This window comes from Pan paniscus, chromosome 8 (assembly GCF_029289425.2).
Source record: "Pan paniscus chromosome 8, NHGRI_mPanPan1-v2.0_pri, whole genome shotgun sequence".
In the NCBI taxonomy this organism is placed as follows: Eukaryota; Metazoa; Chordata; class Mammalia; order Primates; family Hominidae; genus Pan; species Pan paniscus.
The window spans coordinates 35,952,025-35,974,748 of record NC_073257.2 but is presented as its reverse complement, the minus strand read 5'-3'; the positions used below and the strand labels follow the sequence as shown (position 1 = coordinate 35,974,748).

Sequence of the window (22,724 nt, the reverse complement as noted above, 5' to 3'; positions counted from 1 at the left end):
TTACGGTAAACTGACTGTGTTTATTATAATAAAAAATAAAACACAGCTTGACTTGCGTTCTAAATGTGCTTGAAAAGAATATGATACTGTTTGGAAGAGAAAAGGTTGCTCATAGGAAATCAACACCACTTCAGATATTGAAACATTCGCTTTTTTACAGCTTGTCACACTTTGTGCCAAGTCATGACTGTTTCCCTAACTCTGTTTTGTTACTCTCAGCACCCTGTGTTTTGGGTTCCTTGTCATAGAAATTAATGCAAAACAATTCTCCTGGATTACAATAAAGCCTTCTACGAAACCAACTTGGGAATGCAGGCAACGAAAAAAATTTATGGTTGGCGATTCGCAAAAACCATGTGTTAACAAATGTGTTATTTTGGGCCTTCTACTTTTAAATACCTGGCATATAAAAATAGACTCCATTATTTGAGTCTACTTGGTGAATTTCTTCTACCCCCACCCCCACTCTCCTCTGTCATTCCTCCAAAGTTCAGGCTTTGCTTTGGAAAGCAAACAACTAAATATATGTGTACATTGTCATTAAAATTGAAAGTGTTTTTATAGAGTGGAAAGCCAATGTTATATTGTTTGTTAGCAGCAATAGAGAAGAAATTAAACTACTCAATCAGTGAATTTGTGCCTATACTAGGAGCAGATCCCATACTCTTTGAATTACTTTGCCTCTTTATTTTAACTGTAAGCCTTTAACGGGTGCTATTGTATTGCTCACAGGGGAACCAATCACGTTTTATTTTGTGGTTTAGAAGTTTGTTGCGCCCCAAGCTTGTTGCCAAGCAGCAAGAGCCTGCACCACAAACCCCACGACAGCGAAAGAGCCTTCAGGATGCCTAGACTAGTCTAGGAGCTCATGATTTCAATAGAGGGAGTGGGCTTGAGGTTCTTCGTGTGATGGAGGTTTCCATTGCATACCTGCTTTGGACCCATCGAGGTCACTATTTCGCCACCTTCTCCCTATCCCTGCAAGGCATTCTGTTACTCAGTTGGAGGCAGCCTGGCCTTGTTGTTGCTCTTTTGTGCTTCCTTTGTTTCTCGCTATCCTGCGTTTTTCCAGGACCCAGGATTTGTGATTGCACTGACAAGGGAGAGTGGGAGAAGGTGGAGTTGACCACAGTCGTTTTGTAAAAATTTCAATACTTTCTAGCTAGAAGGGTTTTGTTACATGCTTGTCTATTACTATTTTCCAATGAAAGTTATTTTCTGACCTGTTAAGAGTGCAAAAAGTCAAAGAACTGGTAGTAAAGAGGCACAATCAGTAAGTATATGTAAACTGGCTGTGTGTGGCAGCTCATGCCTGTAATCCCAGTGCTTTGGGAGACTGAGATGGGAGGATCACTTGAGCCCAGGAGTTCGAGACCTGCCTGAGCAACATAGTGAGGCCCCGTTTTTATATAAAATAAAAAAGATTAGCTAGGCATGGTAGCGCATGCCTGCAGTCCTCCTACTCAGGAGGCTAGGTGGGAAGTGTGAGGATCACTTGAGCCCAGGAGTTTGACACTGCAGTGAGCTGATTGTACCACTGCTTTTCAGCCCGGGCGACAGAGCAAGATACTGTCTTTAAAAAAATAGATAAATAAATATTTATTTATTTATTATATACAACTTATACACATATTTATTATTTATATAATATATATGTTAGGTAAGCAATGCAACCTTGAGTGATTGTATCCTTAGAATGGCTTTTGAGGAAGCATATGAAATAATTTTGTATCTTCCCATGATTCCTAGGCTGAGTGGCTTTCATTTATTTTGAAGTTAACAAAAGAGAGGGTCCTCATCAGAAAAACACCATGATTGAACTCTTTCTCTTACTTCATTTCCATCTGCTTCATCCCTGTGCACCCTATTTCTTGGAACAATCCAGACTGGAGATAGGAAGGAAGTACATAGGTTGCCCTAGCCCCATTCTGGGGGCACAGCACTGAGTTACCATTGCAGTCTCCCTCGCTCCCACAACTAGGTTCCTGACACCTGCGTTCCCTCCGAGGCATGCCTCAAGCCTGTGCAGTCCTGTTATATGTCATGTGGCAGTATTTGGCCATCCAGTTAGGAAACAGATGTTTCCGTGGCCTGTGCAAAACCACGTTTACATGGAAGCTCTGTGAATAGTGGCTCTTCATCAAGACAAACATGACACAAGCGTGGCCTAATGTGACTGTGTCCCTGTATGCCATGGAAGGCAGAGGAGCAAGTTCTGCTGTCCATGTGGTCCCTGTCTCACTATCAGTGAGTCTCTGCCCACTGGTCAGTCAAATGTGCTCCATGCAATCTTGGACATTTATTAGTCCTGCATAGCCTTCACAATCTAATTTTTAAAATAACATTTATAAAATATAGAGACAGGGCCTCACTATATTGCCCAGGCTGGTCTTGAACTCCTGGACTCAAGCAATCCTCCTGCCTCAGCCTCCTAAAGTGTTGGGATTACAGGCATGAGCCACTGCGACCGACCCACAATCCACTTAGGAAGTCAAAGAGCTAGAAGGCAAACCTTGTGAAAGGAAGAGCTCTCCTGAGGGTGTGTTGTTCAAAATTCATCAGAATGAGCCCCATGAATTCTTGCAGCCATCTACCCTACCTGAAATCAGCAGGTAGATTTCTCTCTTTACACTCAGGAGATTCAGATAAGGATGCCTCAGAGTTCTGTTCCTTCTGTGCTGTTCCTTCTCCCTGAACTGACCTCTCTTGGTCAGCACCTGGTTAGCTCCTCTCATCTTTCAGGTCGGAGGTCAGATGCTGCCTCCTCTGGGAAACTTCTCCCACCCTGACTTCCCTTGCCTGGAAGAGGTGCCCACCCTCATGCTGGCGTGGCTCACAGTTCTCCTCTTGTGGCTCTCATCACATTCTATAGAGATGGCCTGTTATCTTACCTGCTATTTCCATTCTGTGAGCTACAGTTTTGCCCGTAAAACCTAACATGGTGGCCCTCATGGAGTAGATGGCCAATAAATATTTGTTATGAGTAAATGATGGAAGGGATAACAAAAAATATTTATTTGAGAATGGCTTAACCCACACTATATATGGCATGAACTATATGTACTTTAATAAGCCTGTAATACTGTTAATACACATGTGACACAGCTATACAATATACAGAGTAACTACAGTGGGGTTTCCAGGATTAATTTCCAGGTTCCATTCCAGGGGTTCTCAACCTTTTTGGTCTCAGGATCGCTTTACAATCTTAAGTGTCATTGAGGTCCCCCAAGAAAATTTGGTTTAGATGGTGATACATTTTGGATGTGTGTTCCCATCAAAATCTCATATAGAAATATAAGCTCCAATGTTGGAGTGGGGGCCTCATGGGAGATGATTGTATCATGCGGGCAGATTTCTCATGAATGGTTTAGCGTCATCTCCCGTGATACTGTCTTCACTATAGTGAGTGAGTTCTGGTCATTTAAAAATGTATAGCACCTCCCCACTTCTCTCTCTCGCTCCTCCTCCCACCATGTGAGACACCTGCTCCCCCTTCACCTTCCACCATGATTGGAATCTTCTTGAGGTCTCCCCAGCAGCAGAAGCCCCTGTGCTTCCTGTACAGCATGCAGAACCGTGAGCCAATTAAACCTCTTTTCTCTATAAATTACCTAGTCTCAGATATTTCTTTATAGCAATGTGAGAATAGACTAACACAGATGGGTTTTATATATTGATATTTACCATATATGAAAGGAAAACAGAATCAAATTATTTATTAAATGACTTGAAAATAACAACACTAAACTCTTTACATGCTGACATAAATGGCATATTGTTTATAAGAAAATCTTTCTCAACACAGAAAATGTTTAGCAAAAGTGGCTTTGTCTTACATATGTGTGTATTTTGTATACGTGTGTGTGTTATTATTATTTTTTTTTTTTGGAGTTGGTCATACTCTGTCACCCAGACTGCAGTGCAGTGGCACAATCATGGCTCACTGCAGCCTTGACTTCCTGGGCTCAGGTTATTCTCCTGCCTCAACCTCCCAAGTAGCTGGGATTACAGCCACGCACCAAGATGTCTGGCTAATTTTTCTATTTTTTGTAGAGACAGGGTTTTGCCACATTGCCCAGGCTGGTTGTGAACTCCTGGGCTCAAGTGATCCACCCACCTCAGCCTCCCAAAGTGCTAGAATTACAAGCATGAGCCACCACACCCAGCCACTTATTTCTGCAAATTTCTTTAGTATTTGGCTTCCTGGAAAATATTTAAATTCTCGTAGATGCTTCTGTATTCTCTGCCATGATAAATATCACATAGCTTCTGAAAAACTCCAGTGTCCACTTGTGAGACCATGAGAATGAAGAAACAGTGACTAATCTCTTAGTATTATTATGAGAATAATTTAGGCCTCACAGAACCCCTAAGGTTTGGGGCACCTTAGGGGTCCTTGGACCACATGTTGAGATCTACTGCCTCATATAATAAGGAAAAACTCTTAGCCAGGTGTGGTTAAGTGAAATGTCTTATCCGTTTGTGATTCTGATCCTCTTCCTTTGTTTTCATTTAATTTATTTATTCACCAATTCCTTTCCCTGGCACATCGCTATTAGCATGTTACACTTTCTAATACATTTACTAATACTAATACATTTACATAAATATAAGCCATTACCCCTGTGCTCAGGGAGGCGGTCCAAATTTCCACATAAGGAAATTGCCATTTATCTCTCGCAACGTGGTGATTAGGCCAACTGCTCACCATGGGCAATATCTAGTGTTGTGCTGTTGTATTCCTAGATGGAATACAAGGGTATAGGCATACATACCTCTAGAATGTGTGGTGCAGGTATAAAGTTTATTGATTAAAAACTTACAAGAAGAAAATTAACAGACAGGACACACTCCTTTGGTCTTTTATTAGCCCACCAAGAGGAGAACTCGGGTAAGGTGAATCACAGGAATTGCTTGGGAGAGGGATCCCCCGCACACACCACTTTATATATTTATAGGGAAGTTGGCCATCTAGCACACTATATGACAATGGGAGCTTCCTGGCCAGGGAATTGTCTTTCTAAAAAGGAGAGCACCCAAAGCTGAGCTAGAGGAGGTGGCATCAATGATTTCTGTATGAATAGGAGTCCTGCAGGTCTTCCAGAGGCTCCCTTTATCCCCCCCTGAGCCATTTCACTGACCAAGCAACAGAGTTGAGGAAGGAGCTATTGGGTCATGGGTTTGTCTGTTCCCACTAGTAATGTGTAAAGGTTCCTTCCCTCCTCAGAGAAAAGAGGAGTGGATTATCCACACCTACACTCAGTGGTTTAAGCATTGATCATGACTGATAGGGTGACTAACTCATCCTGGTTTGTTCATTCTTAGCACTGAAAGCCCTACATCCTGAGAAACCCCACAGTCCTAAAAAAACCAGAATCGTTAATCACCCTAATGGGAAGAAACGTGGAAGCTTCTTCTGTTAGACCAGGGATTCCAAATAAACATAAGTTCATGTATCAACTCCAATGTATTGAGAGAGAATTCTGAGGCAGAATGGAAACTGTAGGAAAAAGGGCTCAAACTTTTAAAAATTAACCATATTGATATTGATTACAGGGAAAACTTGTCAAGTGAGCTAGCATTCAAAGTGACTCCCGCCCAACTTTTTTAAAACCTCAAAAAATTCTAGATACAGTATTACAAACATCTTTGTAAAAGCATAAAAAATTGACCAGGGACATGGGGCTTACCTGGTCAAAAGTCAAACATCAAGGGAAACACAGAGGGGTCAGTTGAGGTTTCCAAGCTGATTGTCCTGAGGGGATTTACTCATCTGCACTAAACAGAAGTCACAGTGCAGGGCATGCTAGAGTGCCTCTGTGTGTGTGTGCATGTGCACGTGTGTGTGTATGTGTGTGTAGGGGTAATCAGCAGTGATCTCTTGCATTAGGCTGAGAACCAAAGGTCATTCCTGCAGGATGAATGTGACCAAATGTAAACCTGCAACCTACCTAATACCCAGAGGCCTGCAGGGGAGAGTTGCCTCTGTACTGAGCAACACAAGGGGGACAATCTCTTCCCGAAGGGTTTTGAGAGGCAGGACTTACAGGGGATTTGCAACTCAAATTTGTATTCACAGAACCTCAAACCCTCAGTTTAGTTAGTTTGCTTGTTTTTAAGAGATGGGATCTTGATAGGTTGCATAAGCTGATCTCGAACTCCTGTGCTCAAGCAATCCTCCCACCTCAGCCTCCCAAGTAGCTGGGACTATGTGCCACTGCACCTTGCACCTGGCATCAGTTTGGTTTTAAGTGAATAGGAAGTACCCCTGAAAGAAGCAAATGGAAATACTCTCTGTAAGGAAGTAATTTAATCCTAAGCCTCAGAGAATTCCCAGAATTCTCTCCTCTACAATTATAGGAGCAATTAATATCACATAGTCAAAGATAAGGAAGCACACAAGGAAATAAGGAACCACCTGTGTGTTGCAGCAAGTCAGGGACCCCGAACAGAGGGACCGGCTGAAGCTGCGGCAGAAGAACATAAATTGTGAAGATTTCATGGACATTTATTAGTTCCCAAAATTAATACTTGTATAATTTCTTACACCTGTCTTTACTGCAGTCTCTGAACATAAATTTTGAACATTTCATGGACATTTATTAGTTCCCAAAATTAATACTTTTATAATTTCCTATGCCTATTAAATCCTAGGCATAGGATTTAATCTCTCAATCCCGCCATCTTTGTAAGCTGAGGATGTATGTCACCTCAGGACCCTGTGATGATTGCGTTAACTGTACAAATTGTAAAACGTGTATTTGAACAATATAAAATCAGTGCACCCTGAAAAAGAACAGAATAACAGCGATTTTCAGGGAACAAGGAAAGATAACCATAAGGTCTGACAGCCTGCGGGGTTGGGCAGAATAGAGCCATATTTTTCTTCCTGCAGGGAGCCTATAAACAGACGTGTGAGTAGGAGAAATATCACCGAATTCTTTTCCCAGCAAGAAATATTAATAATTAATATCCTGGGAAAGGAATGCATTCCCAGGGGTAGGTCTATAGACGGCCGCTCTGGGAGTGTCTGTCTTATGCTGTTGAGATAAGGGATGAAATACGCCCTGGTCTCCTGCAGTGCCCTCAGGCTTACTAGGATTGGGAAATTCCAGCCTGGTAAATTCTAGTCAGACCAGTTGTCTGCTCCCGAACGCTGTTTCCTGTTAAGATGTTTATCAAGACAATGTGTGCCCGGTGGGACATGGACCTGCATCAGTAATTCTAATTTCTCCCTTGCCTTGTGATCTTGCTCTGCCCTTTGACTTGTGATCTTTTATTGCCCTTTGAAGCATGTGATCTCTGTGACCCACTCCCTATTCGTACACTGCCTCCCCTTTTGAAATCCCTAATAAAAACTTGCTGGCCTTGCAGCTCGGGGGCGCCATCACGGTCCTACCAATATGTGATGATACCTCCGGAGGCCCAGCTATAAAATTTCTCTCTTTGTACTTTTTCTCTTTATTTCTCAGACTGGCCAACACTTGGGGAAAATAGAAAGAACCTACATTGAAATATTGGGGGCTGGTTCCCCCAATACCTGTGAGAAACAATACAGAGTAAAAACAACTACGTGGACTTCAGAAGTTCAAGTTTTCCAACAATATTTACTGTGTGTGGTAGTTTGCCTCCAAAAGTGGAGCAGGACTTGGTCCTAGTCAAGGAACTGGCAATATATGCCTAGTTGGATTTCAAAATTACTGTGGACCAGCTATTGCTCTATGCCTCCTTCTTCCCTTGAATGGAGTGGGATCTCTAGTGCTTATCCTGTGTCCCACCATGGAACATTGGCTGTGTGGGGACAGATAACTTGTCTCTTTAGTTTCTGGATCTTCAGATCAAGAGAGATTGTACTCAAGGAGCCTCATCTGCACCTGGACCTGATTTAGATAATGAGATTCCAGACTGCAAGCTGATGCTATAGTACAATGAGATTTTTTTAAGGCCTTGAGTGAAGATAAATATATTTTGTTCATGGGAAGAATATAAAATAATGGAGCCAGAAGCAAGTGGATGAAGAAAAAGCATTTGAGGGACTCCAATTTCCATTCATGATAAAAAATACTCTCAGCAAACTGGGAATAGAAGAGAACCTCTCAGGCTGATAAGCGATATCTACAAAACACACTATTATCATGGTTGATAGTGAAAGGATGAAGATTTTGAGTCTGAAGTCAGAAATATGACAAGAATTTCTGCTCTTATCACTTCCATTCAACATTGTATTTTAGGTCCTAACCAGTGCAATAATGCACATACACAAAAATAAATAACATCCAGATTGGGAAGGAAGAGGTAGAACTTTTTAAATTCCCAGACGACATGATCATCTCTATAGGAAATCCTAACAAATCTACAAAAATAGCTACTAGAATTAATAAGTGAATGCAGAAAGGTTGCAAAGATCAAGATACAAAAATCTTGTACTTCCATATATAAGCAATGAAGAATCAAAAATTGAAATTTTGAAAAACACCAGTTATGATAGCATCAAACAATATGAAGTGCTTATGGATAAACATGGCAAAATATGCATAAAACATGTACAGTTAATAATATAAAATACTGCTGAAATAAATGAAAGACTTAAATAGATGCAGAAATATTCCATTGTTCATGATTCAGGAGATGCATATTATCAAGCTGTCAATTCTCTCCAGATTGATTTATAGATTAAACACAATCCTAATCAAAATCCCAGCAGGGTTTTTGTTGTTGTTGTTGAAATCAACAAGCCTATCCTAAAATTTATATAGACATGCACAAGACCTGGGATAGCTAAAACAATTTTGAAAAAGAGCAAAGTTGGAAGATGCACATGCCTGATTCAAACTTGCTGTAAAACTATAGTAGTCAAGGTAAAGTGGTCTTGGCATAAGGATAAACATAGATTGCTGGAATAGACTAGAGAATCTAGAAGTAGAACTTATGGATCATATATAATGAATTGATTTCTGACCAAGATGCAAAGGCAATTCAAGTAGCAAGGATAATCTTTTCAACAAATAGTACTGAAACAATTGGACAGCAATAAGTGAAAAATGAACTTCAACCCTTACCTGACACCTCATATAAAAGTTAACTTGAAATGGATCAGAATTGTAATAGCTGAAGCTACAAAACTTCTAGAATAAGGTATAAGAGATAATCTTAGTGGTCTCAGATTTGGCAAAGATTTCTTAAATAACAAATTACAGTTTATCAAAAATTTAAAAAGTTTAGCCAGGCATGGTGGCTCATGCCTGTAATCCCAACACTTTGGGAGGCCAAGGCTGATGGATTGCTTGAGCCCAGGAGTTCAAGACCAGCGTGGGCAACATGATGAAACTTCATCTCTATAAAAAATAGAAAAATTAGGTAGTCATGTTGGCATGCACCTGTAGTCTCAGATACTTCAGAGGCTGAGATGGGAGGATCACCTGAACCCAGGGAGGTCAAGGCTGCAGTGAGCCCTGATCACATCACTGATCACACAACTGCACTCCAGCCTGGGTGACAGAGCAAGACGTTGTCTCAAACAACAACAACAAGAAGTTTACTCTTCAAAAAAAATTTTTAATGAAAAAACAAACCACAGAGTGGGAGGAAATATTTGCAAAATATATTTAACAAAGGATTTGCATCTAGACTATGCAAAGAACTCTTACAATGTAATAATACGAAAACAACCCAATTTTTTAAATGGCCAAGCTATTTGAACAGGCACTTTATTTAAAAAGATATATAGATGGCAAATGATGACATAAAAAGATGCTCAACATCATTAGTCTTTAGGGAGATACAAATTAAAATCTCAATGAAATATCGCTATATACTCACTAGCATGGCTAAAATTTAAAATGTCGACCATATAAAGTGTTGTCAAGGATGTGGAGCAACTAGAACTCTTATTCTCTGCTAGTGGAAATGTAAACTATACAACCATTTAGAAAAATATTTTGACAGCTAAAAGAAATTTCTAAAATTCTATACTTAACAGATGGTCTGGCTATCCCACTCCTTGGTATTTACCCAAGATAAATAAAAGCACATGTTCACACAAAGTCTTGGGTCACAAATGTTTATAGCAGCTTTGTTTGTAAGAGCAAAAAACTGGAAACACCTCTGGTATACATTAATAGATAGAGCGGAGTCTAAGTCTCTTTGTAGGACTCTAAGAGCATGCTTTTTGAATCTGGGTGCTCCAGTATTGGGTGCATATACATTCAGGATAGTTAGCTCTTCTTGTTGAATTGAACCTTTTACCATTATGTAGTGCCCTTCATTGTCTTTTTTGATCTTCGTTGGTTTAAAGTCTGTTTAGTCAGAAACTAGGATTGTGACCCCTGCTTTTTTCTGTTTTCCTTTTGCTTGGTAAATTTCTCCCTCCTCCCTTTATTTTGAGCATATGTGTTTCTTTGAATGTGAGAGGGGTCTGTTGAAGACAGCATACTGATGGGTCTTGACTCTTTATCCAACTTGCCATTTTGTGTCTTTTAATTGGGGCTCTGTCCCAGGGAGAGATCAGAGTTCTGTACATATAACCCTGGCTGGAGTTGCTGAAATTCCTGCAGGGAGGCCCCACCCAGTGAGGAGAGCTGGATCAGGGTTCCACTTAAAGAAGCAGTCTGGCCACTATTTCTGCACAGCAGCTGTGCTGCATTGTGGGAGACTCCTCCTCATGTGAACCACCTGGACTCCCTAGAACTGGCGGGCTAGAACAGCTGAGTCAACCAAACTGTAGAGATGGCAGCTGCCTCTCCCCCTGGGAATTTGGTCCATCTCAGGCCGTCTCCAGCCTGTTGCTGCTGTCTGTCTGGAATTCCAAGCCAGTTCATCTTAACCTGTAAGGCACCATGGAAGTGGGGCCTGCAGAACAAAGCTGCTTGGCTACCTGGATTCAGTCCCCTTCCCCGGGGAAGGTACAGACAGATCTGCCACCTTGCCAGGATTCCCAGGACCAGAGTGTGTAAAACTGCTGGATCTCCATGTATGCCTGAGCAGCTAGTCTGCCAAGACTCCACACACCTCTGTGTATCAGACCCAGGGCCCCTGGTGGTATGGGCTCATGAGGGGATCTCCTGATCCACAGGTTGCAAAGATCTATGGGAGAAGCATGGTTTCCCAGGGGAGGTCACACAATCACTCACCACTTCCCTTGGCTGGGGGCAGGGGTTTCTTTGGCTCTGTGCCGCTCCTGGGTGGACCATCACCCCACCCTGCTTTTCTTCATTCTCTGTGGGTCAAGTTGTCTGCCTAGTTGGTCCCAGTGTGAGAATCTGGATATTTCAGTTGAAGGTGCTGAATTCAGTCGCCATTTTTATTCTTCTGCATGACAGCCATGGACCACAGCTGCTTCTAATTGGCTCTTGGCCCCTCCCCCAGTATATAGTCTTTCATGGGACAGTATTACATATACTTGAAAATGATGTGTTTTCTGCCATTGTTGGGTGTTATAAATTAGATCGAGAGTGATAGTGTTATTCAGGGCATCTATATGTATTTAATTTTTTTGTTTCTATCAATTTCTGAGACAGGAGTGTTATTTATTAATTCTCATAATTTTGCCAGTTTTGCTTTGCATATTTTTTAGCTCTGTTATTAGGCACATACACGTTTGTGATCGTTATGCCCTCCCAATGAACTGATCTTTTTATCATTATATGTCTTTCTTTAGCTCTAGCATTTCTTCCATCCTGAAGTCTACTATACTAGATATAAATGCATTTTCTCCAGCCTTCTTATGTTTGTGTTGCATTCCTTTTTCAATGCACTTATTTTTAAATTCTCAGTATATTTATATTTAAGTGCTTCTCTTGTAGACAGTAAATAGTTGAGCTTGCTTTTTGAATACATCCTAGCCATTTCTGCATTTTAACTAGATTGTTTAATTCATCATTCACTGTTACTATTAATAGGGTCAGATTAAGGTCTACTATTTCGTTATTTATTTTCTATATGTCTTCTCTTGGTTTTGTTGTTGTCATTCCTCTGTTCCTTCTTTTTTGCCTACTTTTAATATTTTAGAATTCCATTGCAAATTATCTATTACCATTTGGCTCTATCTTATAGCAGGCGCTCTAGTGATTGTAATTTACATTCTTAACTTTTGACAGTCCACTTGGAGTTAGTGTTGGACAATTTCATGTAAAGTATAGAAACTTTGCAAACATATATGTTTATTTATATATCTATTTATTTCTTCATTCATCATGTTACAGTTGTCATATGTTTTATATTTATACCAGTGTCATAATTCTTGCTTTAAACAACCCTATGTGTTTGAAAGAAATTAAGACAAAATAGTCATATATTTTCTGATGCTCTTCAGTCCTTTCTAAAGATCACAGGTTCTATCTGAGGGATGATTTATTACATTTTCTAGAAATTTCTTATAGTAGTATGAAGAAAATGATTTTTAAACCATTACAACAAAGGTTAACTATAATACAGCCATGTGTTGCATAATGACATTTTGGTCAACAACAGACTAAATACACGATGGTAGTCCAATAAGATTATGATACCATATTTCTACTGTAACTTTTCTATGTTTGAATATGTTTAGATACACAAATACATATCATTGTGTTATAGTTGCCTACAATATTCAGTACAGTAACATGCTGTTCAGGTTTGTGGCCTAGGAACAATAGGCTATGCCGTAAAGTCTAGGCGTGTAGTGGGCTGTGCAACCTATATTTCTGTAAGTACACTCTAATGTATGCACATGATAAAATTGCCTAATGACACATTTCTCAGAATGTATCCCCATTGTTAAGCCATTCATGACTGTATTAGGCTTGAGTTCAAACCCATTGAAACCAACTAAGTATAGCCTTTCATGGGCATCAGTAACTATCCTCTCAGACTGCAAGATGTCATTAGACAGCCCTGCTTGCTCTTGAGTTCTGCTTTATTGGTAGGTGAGAGAAAATTTTACAAATCCATTGTAGTTGTTGTTCAGATGCCAATGAGATTAATGGTTAGATGTGTTTCTCATCATTTTTTAATTTCAAGTAGGATTATTTATAATTAGAATCACTGGCATTACTCATAAATTCATATTATGAAAAAATCTTAATATTATGGAAACATGCACTAATAATACATTTTTTGATACAGTACCTTTTATGCCTAGAAATTAAAATTGATTTTTTTTTTCTGAAGTCAGGGTCTCACTCTGTTGCCTAGGTTGGAGTGCAGTGGCACAATCACAGCTCACTGTAACCTCAAACTCCTGGGCTCAAGCGATTCTCCTGCTTCAGCTACCTGAGTAGCTGGGACTATAGGTACACACCACCACACCTGGGTAATTTTTATTTTTTTATTTTTTATAGAGACAGAGGTCTTGCTATGTTGCTCAGGCTGGTCTTGAACTCCTGGCTTCAAGCAATCCTCCTGCTTCAGCCTCCCAAAGTGTTGGGATTACAGGCATAAGCCACTGCACCCAGCTTTGAAATTGATTTTTAAAGTAAAATTTCATTCATTACGTTATTGAAGTTCAACAATTAAATTATCTTAAATTTCTCAAACTATCTTTTGTTTTTCTTTTTTTTGAGACTGAGTTTCACTCTTGTTGCCCAGGCTGGAGTGCAATGGCACTATCTCGGCTCACTGCAACCTCTGCCTCCTGGGTAGATTCTCCTGCCTCAGCCTCCCAAGTAGCTGGAATTACAGGCGCCCACCACCACGCCCGGAAAATTTTTTGTATTTTCAGTAGAGATGGGGTTTCACCATGTTGGCCAGGCTGGTCTTGAACTCCTGACCTCAGGTGATACACCTGCCTCAGCCTCCCAAAGTGGGATTACAGGTGTGAGCCACCGTGCCCGGCCTTCTCAAGCTATCTTATATTAAGAATAAGGCCTAGTATTTATAGCTGTTATACTAATGTATCAAATTATCACCTCATAAGCAAATAATGCATGTTTTCCTATGATCTTTGTTGTACTTAATGCAATGAATAAAGGCTAATGACTTTAGATTTTTGCAATGTTATATATTCCTGTTCACTTTTTTAATAAAAGTTCTTTTTCTGGATACAAGTTTGTTTTTTCTTTGATATTATAACTTTTATCCCATAATCGTTTTGGGAGACAAATGGTTTAAAATGTTACTCTTTCATTGCTTATAGAAGTTTTATAGAAAATTGTCTTTTTTAATCTGTGCAGATAATAACCAATGATATGGGTCTTCAATTTTACAGATTAATAAACAGAAAGAGGACAAGGAAATGAGAAAAAAGTATGGCAGCTTAAGTGTAAAGGTTTGTATTTAAGTTTTTTCTCTCTCTCTTTCTCTTTTATTTTGTGCTTCTCTGATTTTGGTATCTGAATTGACAAATCTGTGTAGCATACTGAGGTTTTTCACTTTCCAACCTGAGTTTGAAAAAGAAAGTTCTCGAAAGTGAGAGCAAGGCCAGGAGCAGTGGCTCATGCCTATAATCCTAGTACTTTAGGAGGCCGAGGCAGGAGGATTGCTTGAGTCCAGTAGTTCAAGACCAGCCTGCGCAACACAGTGAGACTCTATCTCTTTAAAAATAAATAAATAAATAAAGTGGGGCAAGAAGTGTGAATGGGAGATCAGGAGCTGATTGTTGAGAACAGGGAGCAGAGAGTGAAATCGAAAGCCAAAAAGCCAGCTAGCGGGGCATCAGGAGGAGTGCATCCTGATATCCTCATCCTTCCTACTATTTCCCTACCTTCTTCCTACCTAGATAAAAGCCTCGAGCTGCCACCCACCCCCCTCCACATAGACCCCACCATTCCAGGGGCTTCCAAAGAGCATGGATCTGTTGGTGTGTTCTTAGGACATGAGGATTAAAGGGGGAGAATGGAGAAATAAGCCCAGCCTGCCAATCAAATCCTGCCAGGGGAGATTGTGGGCCTGGGAACAAGAACAAATCCATGCGCTCTAGGACTGAAAACCTCAGTTCTGCAATTCCAGCTCAGGGAAGGGGAAGAGTGTGAAAGAAAGGGACACAAATCCAAGAAACAAAATGAGAATAACAAAGTTGTGTCTTTTTGTGTGGCAGGTTGCAAGATCAGCCAAGGGGAGAGAAGCCTCTTTGTCCCCATGGCCCAAGTCTCCACCCAGCACCACAGCTTTGAGGCCACATTCTGCGACCATGAGTGTATCATCTGCTGGGGCCCAGAAAGCTAAAATGCCAAAGAAGGCTTTAAAGGAAGACCAAGCTGTGGTAAGAACTGCTTCCATGACCACACCCTGTCCACCTTCCTCTGCACAGGGGCTCCTGTCTCTTTAGCCCTATCCATGAGGCCTGCAGTCTAAGCACACCTGGTTCTCACCCCTGAGTGGGGGGCTCCAGCTGCCTATTTCTAAACCAACATGTCAGGGTGAGCCTCCTTTACTTTTCCAAGATGAAGTCATCAGTATGCCCAGCCAGGCAGTTGATTTAGCTAAGTCACTAAGCACCAGTGGGTCTCTATTTAATTACCAAAATAGAGAAGCTACATCCCAAGCACTTTCTAGGATATGCAGTCTCAAACTCATTACTGCCCAGTGTCATCAGAAGATTCCAGGAAGGACACACAGGTAGCCAGTCCATTTGCTCATGCAGGATTCCTCAACCTACAACTGGATGAAATCACGCTCTCAGAGACATGCATGAACTCTGTGCTGCTGCTCTCCTTTTCTACCTTTCCCCAGATCATCACAACTGTTTCTGCAGGAGCTAGGGTGGCACCCTTGGTCTACATAAAGAGGTGCTAAGAAGTAGCTCTGAGACACCCAGCTCACTGTGGGCTAATTGTGTGTATATTTATGAGGCACTGCTCACTACATTATACAATACCTCCCATCATTATGAGCCTGTATCTCTACAGCCTTCTGCTCTTAGCTATAAGGATAGTTGTATTTCTACAACTCTTAGTTGTTCTGTGGACACTGTGAATTGTGTAAGTAGTCAAGGCTCCTTTTAGAAGGCATAGAACCCAATTGGTGACACATATGGCCAATGTCGTGCTTCACACAGAGTCTCTCCACTGCATATTTTGCTCTCTCAAACTCTGTCCTGTTCCTACGTGTTCCCACATTCTTCCTTCTTCTCCTACACAGGGCAGAATTTGCACTTCTCTCACTTAGAGCATGGAGGAGTGGAACAGAATTGTGCACACCGTGTGCATCCTTGCTCCAAAAAGGGGGAAGGCAAGGTGCAGACCTCTCGTGCCCACTCTCCAGGAGATGGACCACTCCTCATATCCACAGAGCGGGAGGGAGCAAGTAGAGCAAGGCCAGGCTTGTTGCGCTACTGGAAGTCACTCTACTGGGAAGAGAAAAAGCATTCTCCTCTGTGAGCATTTCCACTTCGCAGAGAGCTAGGAAGTGTAGACAACTGGAAATCAGTGTAATTTCCCAAGGGAAAAAACTGACACTGGAAGAGGGTAAATTTTGCATAGAAATAACCAGTGACTAGGTTCTAGAAGTAAGATTTTTATAACCCAGACTTTGGGAAGTATTTTTTGACCACATAAAAAAAGAACTGGCCTGCTGTACAATGCTGCATGCTGACCTGGTTGGGGAGACCAGCCATGCTGGGTGAGGGGCCCAAGGCTGGGTCAGCTGCCATGAAATCAGTCATGTGTCAGGGGTCTGTGGTCTGAGGCTCTGAGGTGATGGCTGGGAGGACTACAGAGCCCGGTCAGCGACTGGGGCAGAGCAGCTGAGCCTCTTGTCCTGAGGTCACAGCAGCAGGGGGCAGCTGTAGCAGAAGGTGCCCCGGTCCCCACAGCAACCCCAAGGCTGGAACTAAATCCTAGAATTCCAGCTTGGAAGCTCCGGTGTCCCCAGTTTACAGATAGAAGCTGAGCTTCCAAAGTCACAGCCACAAGGGGCAGAGATATTCCCCACCGAAAATGCAAAATAAAGGACAAAGACTGACAAATCTCTGAGAAGGTGTCATTTCAACAGGCTTTTCACTTTGTGTGACAATCTTTCCCTGTGACTCTAATGATTGTGGCCTGGGTATCTCCAAACAGTACATTTTGTCAGCTGAGGGAGTCTCTGAAGTTAATATATAACAATAAGTCAAAATTGGACCGGGGGAGGGGAGAGATTACTTAAACTGGGTTTACGTATTTCTATGAATTGGCTCAATTTTAAAATGAAGTATGTTTTTCTAGTTCACTGTTATTACCGTCACTTACACTTTGTTAATAATAATAATCCTATTGTTCTAAGCGCTCCCTTCTATCCCCTTCCACTGTGGTTTATTCTTTACCGTATATATACACATTCTAGCTGTAATTTTCCCGCTCCTCTCTTTTAAATATTTAACTCCATGGAGGTAGCTGGACCTCTTAAAAATTGTCTTTAAAGGGTTTTATAATGTTTACCACGTGTAAATGACCACATGGAGGGCTTGTTACAGGAACTTTGTACATCAGTCATTTAACGTATCTAATTAATCATACTTATTTTTTTGAAATCTGTGTCATTCGGTGGGAACAGCACACATGCTACCCACAACGGAGCACACAGTGATAAACTGAGTGTTTAGCCAGTCTGAAAAATACGATATGAACATTAGCTGTCTGATTTCTATTAATGAACGATTTCACAACATAAAATTTGTATTTGTACAGTGCTTTTATGTAAAGTTTGTTTTTTGATATGTGCAAAACATTTCAAACATTCAAGTTTCATATATCAAGGTTAAAATGGATTCTCAGGTTTTCCTCTCCCGACCCTGAGTAATTAGTTAATTATGGTTGCACCCAATACATGCTTCCATGGAGGACTTCTGAGCTTCCATGGGGTAACCTGGTCTATACTGATGAACATATGGTGCATGCTTTGATCTGCAGAAAGAATCAGGGCCCTTCTGTGTGGGAAATGGGACATAGGAGAAAATCAGTCATGTTCCCATTCTTAGAGTTCTCTCAATACAAAGCAATTTGTACAGATAAAAGACTTCAATAAAAACTCTAGAACTTCTTTTTTTAAACATTCAAGAAGTGTTAGATAAAATAGTATTGCAACTATTTCGCGGTTATGACCATAGTCACCTTGCAAGCTAGTGATTTTAAAAAAATTGTTATTATGGGATATACAATTATTACTATAGGTATATAATATTATAGGCTAGATGGTTGAAGAAAAGATCTTTTCTTCTGAAATTTACTATTTTTCTCCTAGATGCAACTCTTACTTGGTTAAATTGCACATTTAAGATAAGCTCTATTAGAGAAGAAAACAATATAATCTGCTTACTGTTTCATTATTCCATTCTTTTTTCCCTTGGCTTGGCTTGATACAGCAGGCAGTTAAGAGAGCTGCAGAGCAGTTTAGGAAAACCAGCACTTTACCCGTTGTTTATCCGGCAGCGCTAGGCAATGTAGTAATACAGAGATAGGACAATCCTTTACATGTGCATGGTCTTCAGAGGTTGTCAAAGGATATTTACTATATTTTGATGGATTATGATGACACAAAATAATTTTCCTTATCATACTTGATCTTTGTCTTATAATATGGATAACCCTAAAATGTAGAGATAAAATGTCAAAATCATTGAAAATCACATTTTTCATTTATCACTAAAATGAATTAATCTTTAGATTCTGCTCTCAGAGAGCAAAATTGAAAATGTGAGTAATATATTTAAAATCCAGCTGAAAGGTGGCTTTTGTCTTCTGCCTTATTTTATGCTGAGTAGTTTGATAATAAATTAAATAAATACCTTTGGTATATTTGGAACAGAAAATATTCTAGTGAAAATAGCGTTTAATATTTGTGGGATACATGAAAAGATGTTGTCAAAAACCAACTGAAAAGGGGGTTTGTGCTTGTGCTCTTATTGATTTTGTTGGGAAACAATTATAACATTTTATTTGTGGAGCTCACTAGGTTTGAGCGTAATTTAAACTGAGGACTGAAGATTTTGCTGTGAAATCAGGAATAGATAAATTCAAGGTATGGATAGTGTCCTTATTCTTCCCTACGCACTGTCAGCCATTGGGACAGATGTGAGGTCCTGACCACAGATGATAGCGACTTGGTGGTAGCAGAAATGTCATCCCTGACATTCAGGAGCCCACAGACAGCGAGGTGACCCTCTCCCCCCACCCCCCTCCCCTAACATGGTGTTGCTTGATTCCATTTGCTGGGGCTTCAGCTGTGGATTTCTCTCCAGTTCCCAGTGGGAGTCAAGGCTGGTCCTGAACACCAGGTCATTTGGCCAGACTCCTGACACTACCCAGACGTGGGTCTTTTCCCCGGAAGGCTGAGCATCTGACATGCTGTCACTTATCCTGACTGCCATCGTCACATCTGCCAGTGCTGCTGCCTGGTGTATTACATCGCTGCTCACCAGAGTCAAGCCGGAGGTGGCTGCACCCCTCTAGACGCTGGCAGTGGACTGTTGACCACTGTCTTTGGATTTAGCCTGGCCAAACTTGTCAGTTTCTCCAATCCCAGTCTCTCCAGATCCCAACTTTCTCCTCAAACCCTGGGAATAAGTCTATGTGAGTTATAACACATCAATTTTGTTTTCTTTAGGAACTTATTTTCATGAAGGATGGTTATTAAACCTTTTTTCATTTAACACTCTCTTAACTTTCTTTTCCTCAATTGAATCTCTGCTTGTTCATCATGAAAATTGATCCTATTAAAATTCTTTGTTTCCTCTTATTGATTCATCTATTACTATTTTCTTCCCATTTGCATATCTGAACAATCTTAGATAACCAGTGACATCTCACCAAGTTGATATATTGCTCACCAAATCCAGAGTTCTTAAGTTGTGTTAGCTTATGCAGCTCAATTAGGGAATAAAGGTACACTTTTATTTTAGGCTTTAAAAAAATCTTTAAAACAGTCCAGGGGTGGCTGCTCACACCTGTAATTCCAACACTTTGAGAGGCGGAGGCAGGAGGATCACTTGAGGCCAGGAGTTTGAGACCAGCCTGGGCAACATAGTGAGACCCCACCTCTACAAATATTTTTTAAGTTAGCCAAGGGTGTTAGTGCTTGTCTGTGGTCCTAGCTACTGAGGAGGCTGAGGTGAGAGGATTGTTTGAGCCCAGGAGTCAAGGCTGCAGTGAGCTATGATCCCACCACTGCATTCCAGCCAGGACAATAAAGCTAGATCCTGTTTCAAAACAAAGAAATGTGTCTTAAAAACAGTTTGAGGATCTCCTCCAGCAATTTTAGTGTGGGAATCATTTCTTTGTTGCATGTGTGTGTGTGTGTGTATGCAGGTATTGAGATACTGTATCTCAGCCCTTGTATTAACTAGACTCCCCAAATTTTCATGGCATTTTCTCTTCCAAATCTGTAAAAGAAAAAGAAGTTATCTACACCTAATACCATGAAGCACTGTAGAGTCCAGTTAATCCAGTGGCTGAAAGTATACAGTGAACATTTATTTGAATTCATTCCACCAGAAATGATGGTCACAGGCCTAAACAACCTCGTGTGTGATTCTGGTGGTCTGTCTCCCTAGTTGACAATTTGCAAGTCGAATTCAATTACAATTTATAAGATTTCTGTCTGGTTTACATTAAATAAAGCATAAGAATATTTGAAAGGTCTTTTTGTATTAAAATTGGAAAGATTTCAATATGAAGGTTTAGATTTTTATGCAACCACTGGAAAAGTTAGGAGAGCAAACATTAGGAAAGTAATATAAAAAAGATTTCAGACTGAAGCATCCAAACAGCTGATTGATAAGAGGTCAATAAGAAGCCACTGCAATCCATAGGAACCTCTGGTGGGAAATCTCCCACCAAATAGCTTAGTCTTCAGCAGTAAAGAGAGTGTTTCTTATGAGCTCCCAGGAAAGCCACTTAAAACTCATATCTGTCCATGAATCTTGCTCTAAATGCCTTTGGATAATCTTCTCCAATATTCCCATTAAAGGGACAGTTCTTTAGAGTTCCTAACATGTTATATGCTTCAAAAATTAAAGTTTAATATATTTTCATGTAACAGAAATTGATATATTTGTCACAGTAAGATTTGCATTTGACACTTTTATTTATGCCATTTCTAGAGCTTTCATTTCTTTGTGTAGATCTAGGTGTCTATCTGGTGTCATATACCCTCTTCCTTTTGGTCTGCTGGCAATGAATTCTCTTAGTTTTTGTTTGTGTCTGGAAAAAACCCTTTTTTTGCCTTTATTTTTGATAGATATTTTTCCGAAATATTTTCTGAGTCTGCATTGACAGTTTTATTCTTTTAATACTTTGAAGATATGACTACACCCTCTTTCGGCTTGCATAGTTCCTGATAAGAAGTATGCTGTAAATTTTAACTTCGTTTCTCTGTTTGTAATGTCTTTTATTTTGGATTGACTTCAAGAGTTTCTCTTTCTCTTTGCTTTTCAACAGCTGGATAATAAAGTATCTTTGGTTGTTTCTTGTCCCCTCTCCTTCACCTCTTTATTTCTATTTATCTTGAACTTCTTGAATTTGTAGTTTGATATCTTTTATTAACTCCTAAACATTATCTACAATTATGTCTTTACCTTCGAATATGTCTGTGCTGGACTGTTCGATGTTGTTCCACAACTCTTACATGCTCAGCTCATTAAAGTTTGAACTACTTTTTTTCTTTGTTTCAGTTTGGAGAGTTGTCTTTTTTTTACCTAACTTCAAATTCACTGATTACTTTTTTCAGTTATATTGAGTCTATTGATGAGCCCATCCAACAAATTATTCATCTTGATTGTTGCTTGGTTTATTTCTAGTATTTCCATTTGATTCTTTTTTACATTTTGCACCTCTCTGATGAAATTCCCTGTCTATTGTTTATCATGCATGGTGTTCACCTTTTCTCCTAGGTTCTCTAATATTTTGATTATAGTTTTTTCAAAGTCTTTATCTGATAGTTCCAAGATATGGATCATCTTTGAGTCTGGTTCTGTTTATTGCTTTGTCTCCCAACGATAGATTTTTTTTTCCTGGACTTTTTGTCTGTCTTTTGTTTGGTTTTGTTTTGACATTTTAATTTACTTTGAATATAAGTCACTTTTTGCAAGCTAGGAAATAGAATCAACCTAACTCAATCTAGTCTTCTAGGGATCCAGGCTGAGTCTTGGAATCTTTAGCAGAATGCCATCATAATACTAGGTACTAGCACTAGGGTTACCAACTCTAAATAAGAACCACTTCTCTGCATTTTTCATTAGGAAACAGCCAAAAGTCTGATCCTTAAAGGCACGATATACAGAATAGCTTGATATACGAAGGACAGAATGACCCAAATTGTATGCTGCCCAGTCTATTGGTGAACCAAATTAGAGCTCACTAAAGATTGGTAAACAGAGAAAGTGTTTACATTTTGAAAACTTGCTCTGTAGTTTGAAAAATTCCTGGATGCTGTTGATAAGAAAGCAAGTAAAAAATATTACAGATGGACTCTCACTGACATTTGATTTTACCATCGTTTTCCACTAGAACATGAAGGTAGAAATAAGTGTAGGAGATAAGATACTTAGATATTTTAAAAATAAGTTACCTAGTAATTTTAAAAAGACATACTGTATTCTTTCATTTGCTACAAGAAGAAATTGACAATGAAGACTATTTAAAAGAAGTGTTGAACTCTAAATAGGATGGTGAAGGCAACACATTCCGTTACAGAATAAGTTCCCATTTTTCCAGACAATGAACATTGCTATTCCTCCATGTTCCATATTCCTGGGGGAAAACCTTGTCAGCAGCTTTTTGTCAGGGCCAGGAGATGAAAAATAGACCATGTCCGAATGATCTGATTGTAAG

At 40.1% G+C, this 22,724-nt stretch overlaps 1 protein-coding gene across 5 annotated transcripts in view; it reads left to right on the top strand.

Annotated features, from left to right (window-relative positions):
- C8H10orf67 (chromosome 8 C10orf67 homolog) overlaps positions 1-22,724 on the top strand; it is a 155,727-nt gene that overhangs the window by 65,399 nt on the left and 67,604 nt on the right. For all 5 annotated transcript variants that reach the window (XR_008619891.2, XM_034930112.3, XM_063607291.1 and 2 more), the window contains 2 exons: positions 14,189-14,248; positions 15,017-15,181. Coding sequence is in view for 4 of the 5 variants with exons in the window: in XM_034930112.3 (XP_034786003.2) it covers positions 14,189-14,248; positions 15,017-15,181 (225 nt within the window). In the remaining variant the exon portion in view is untranslated. The remainder of the gene's footprint in view (positions 1-14,188; positions 14,249-15,016; positions 15,182-22,724) is intronic.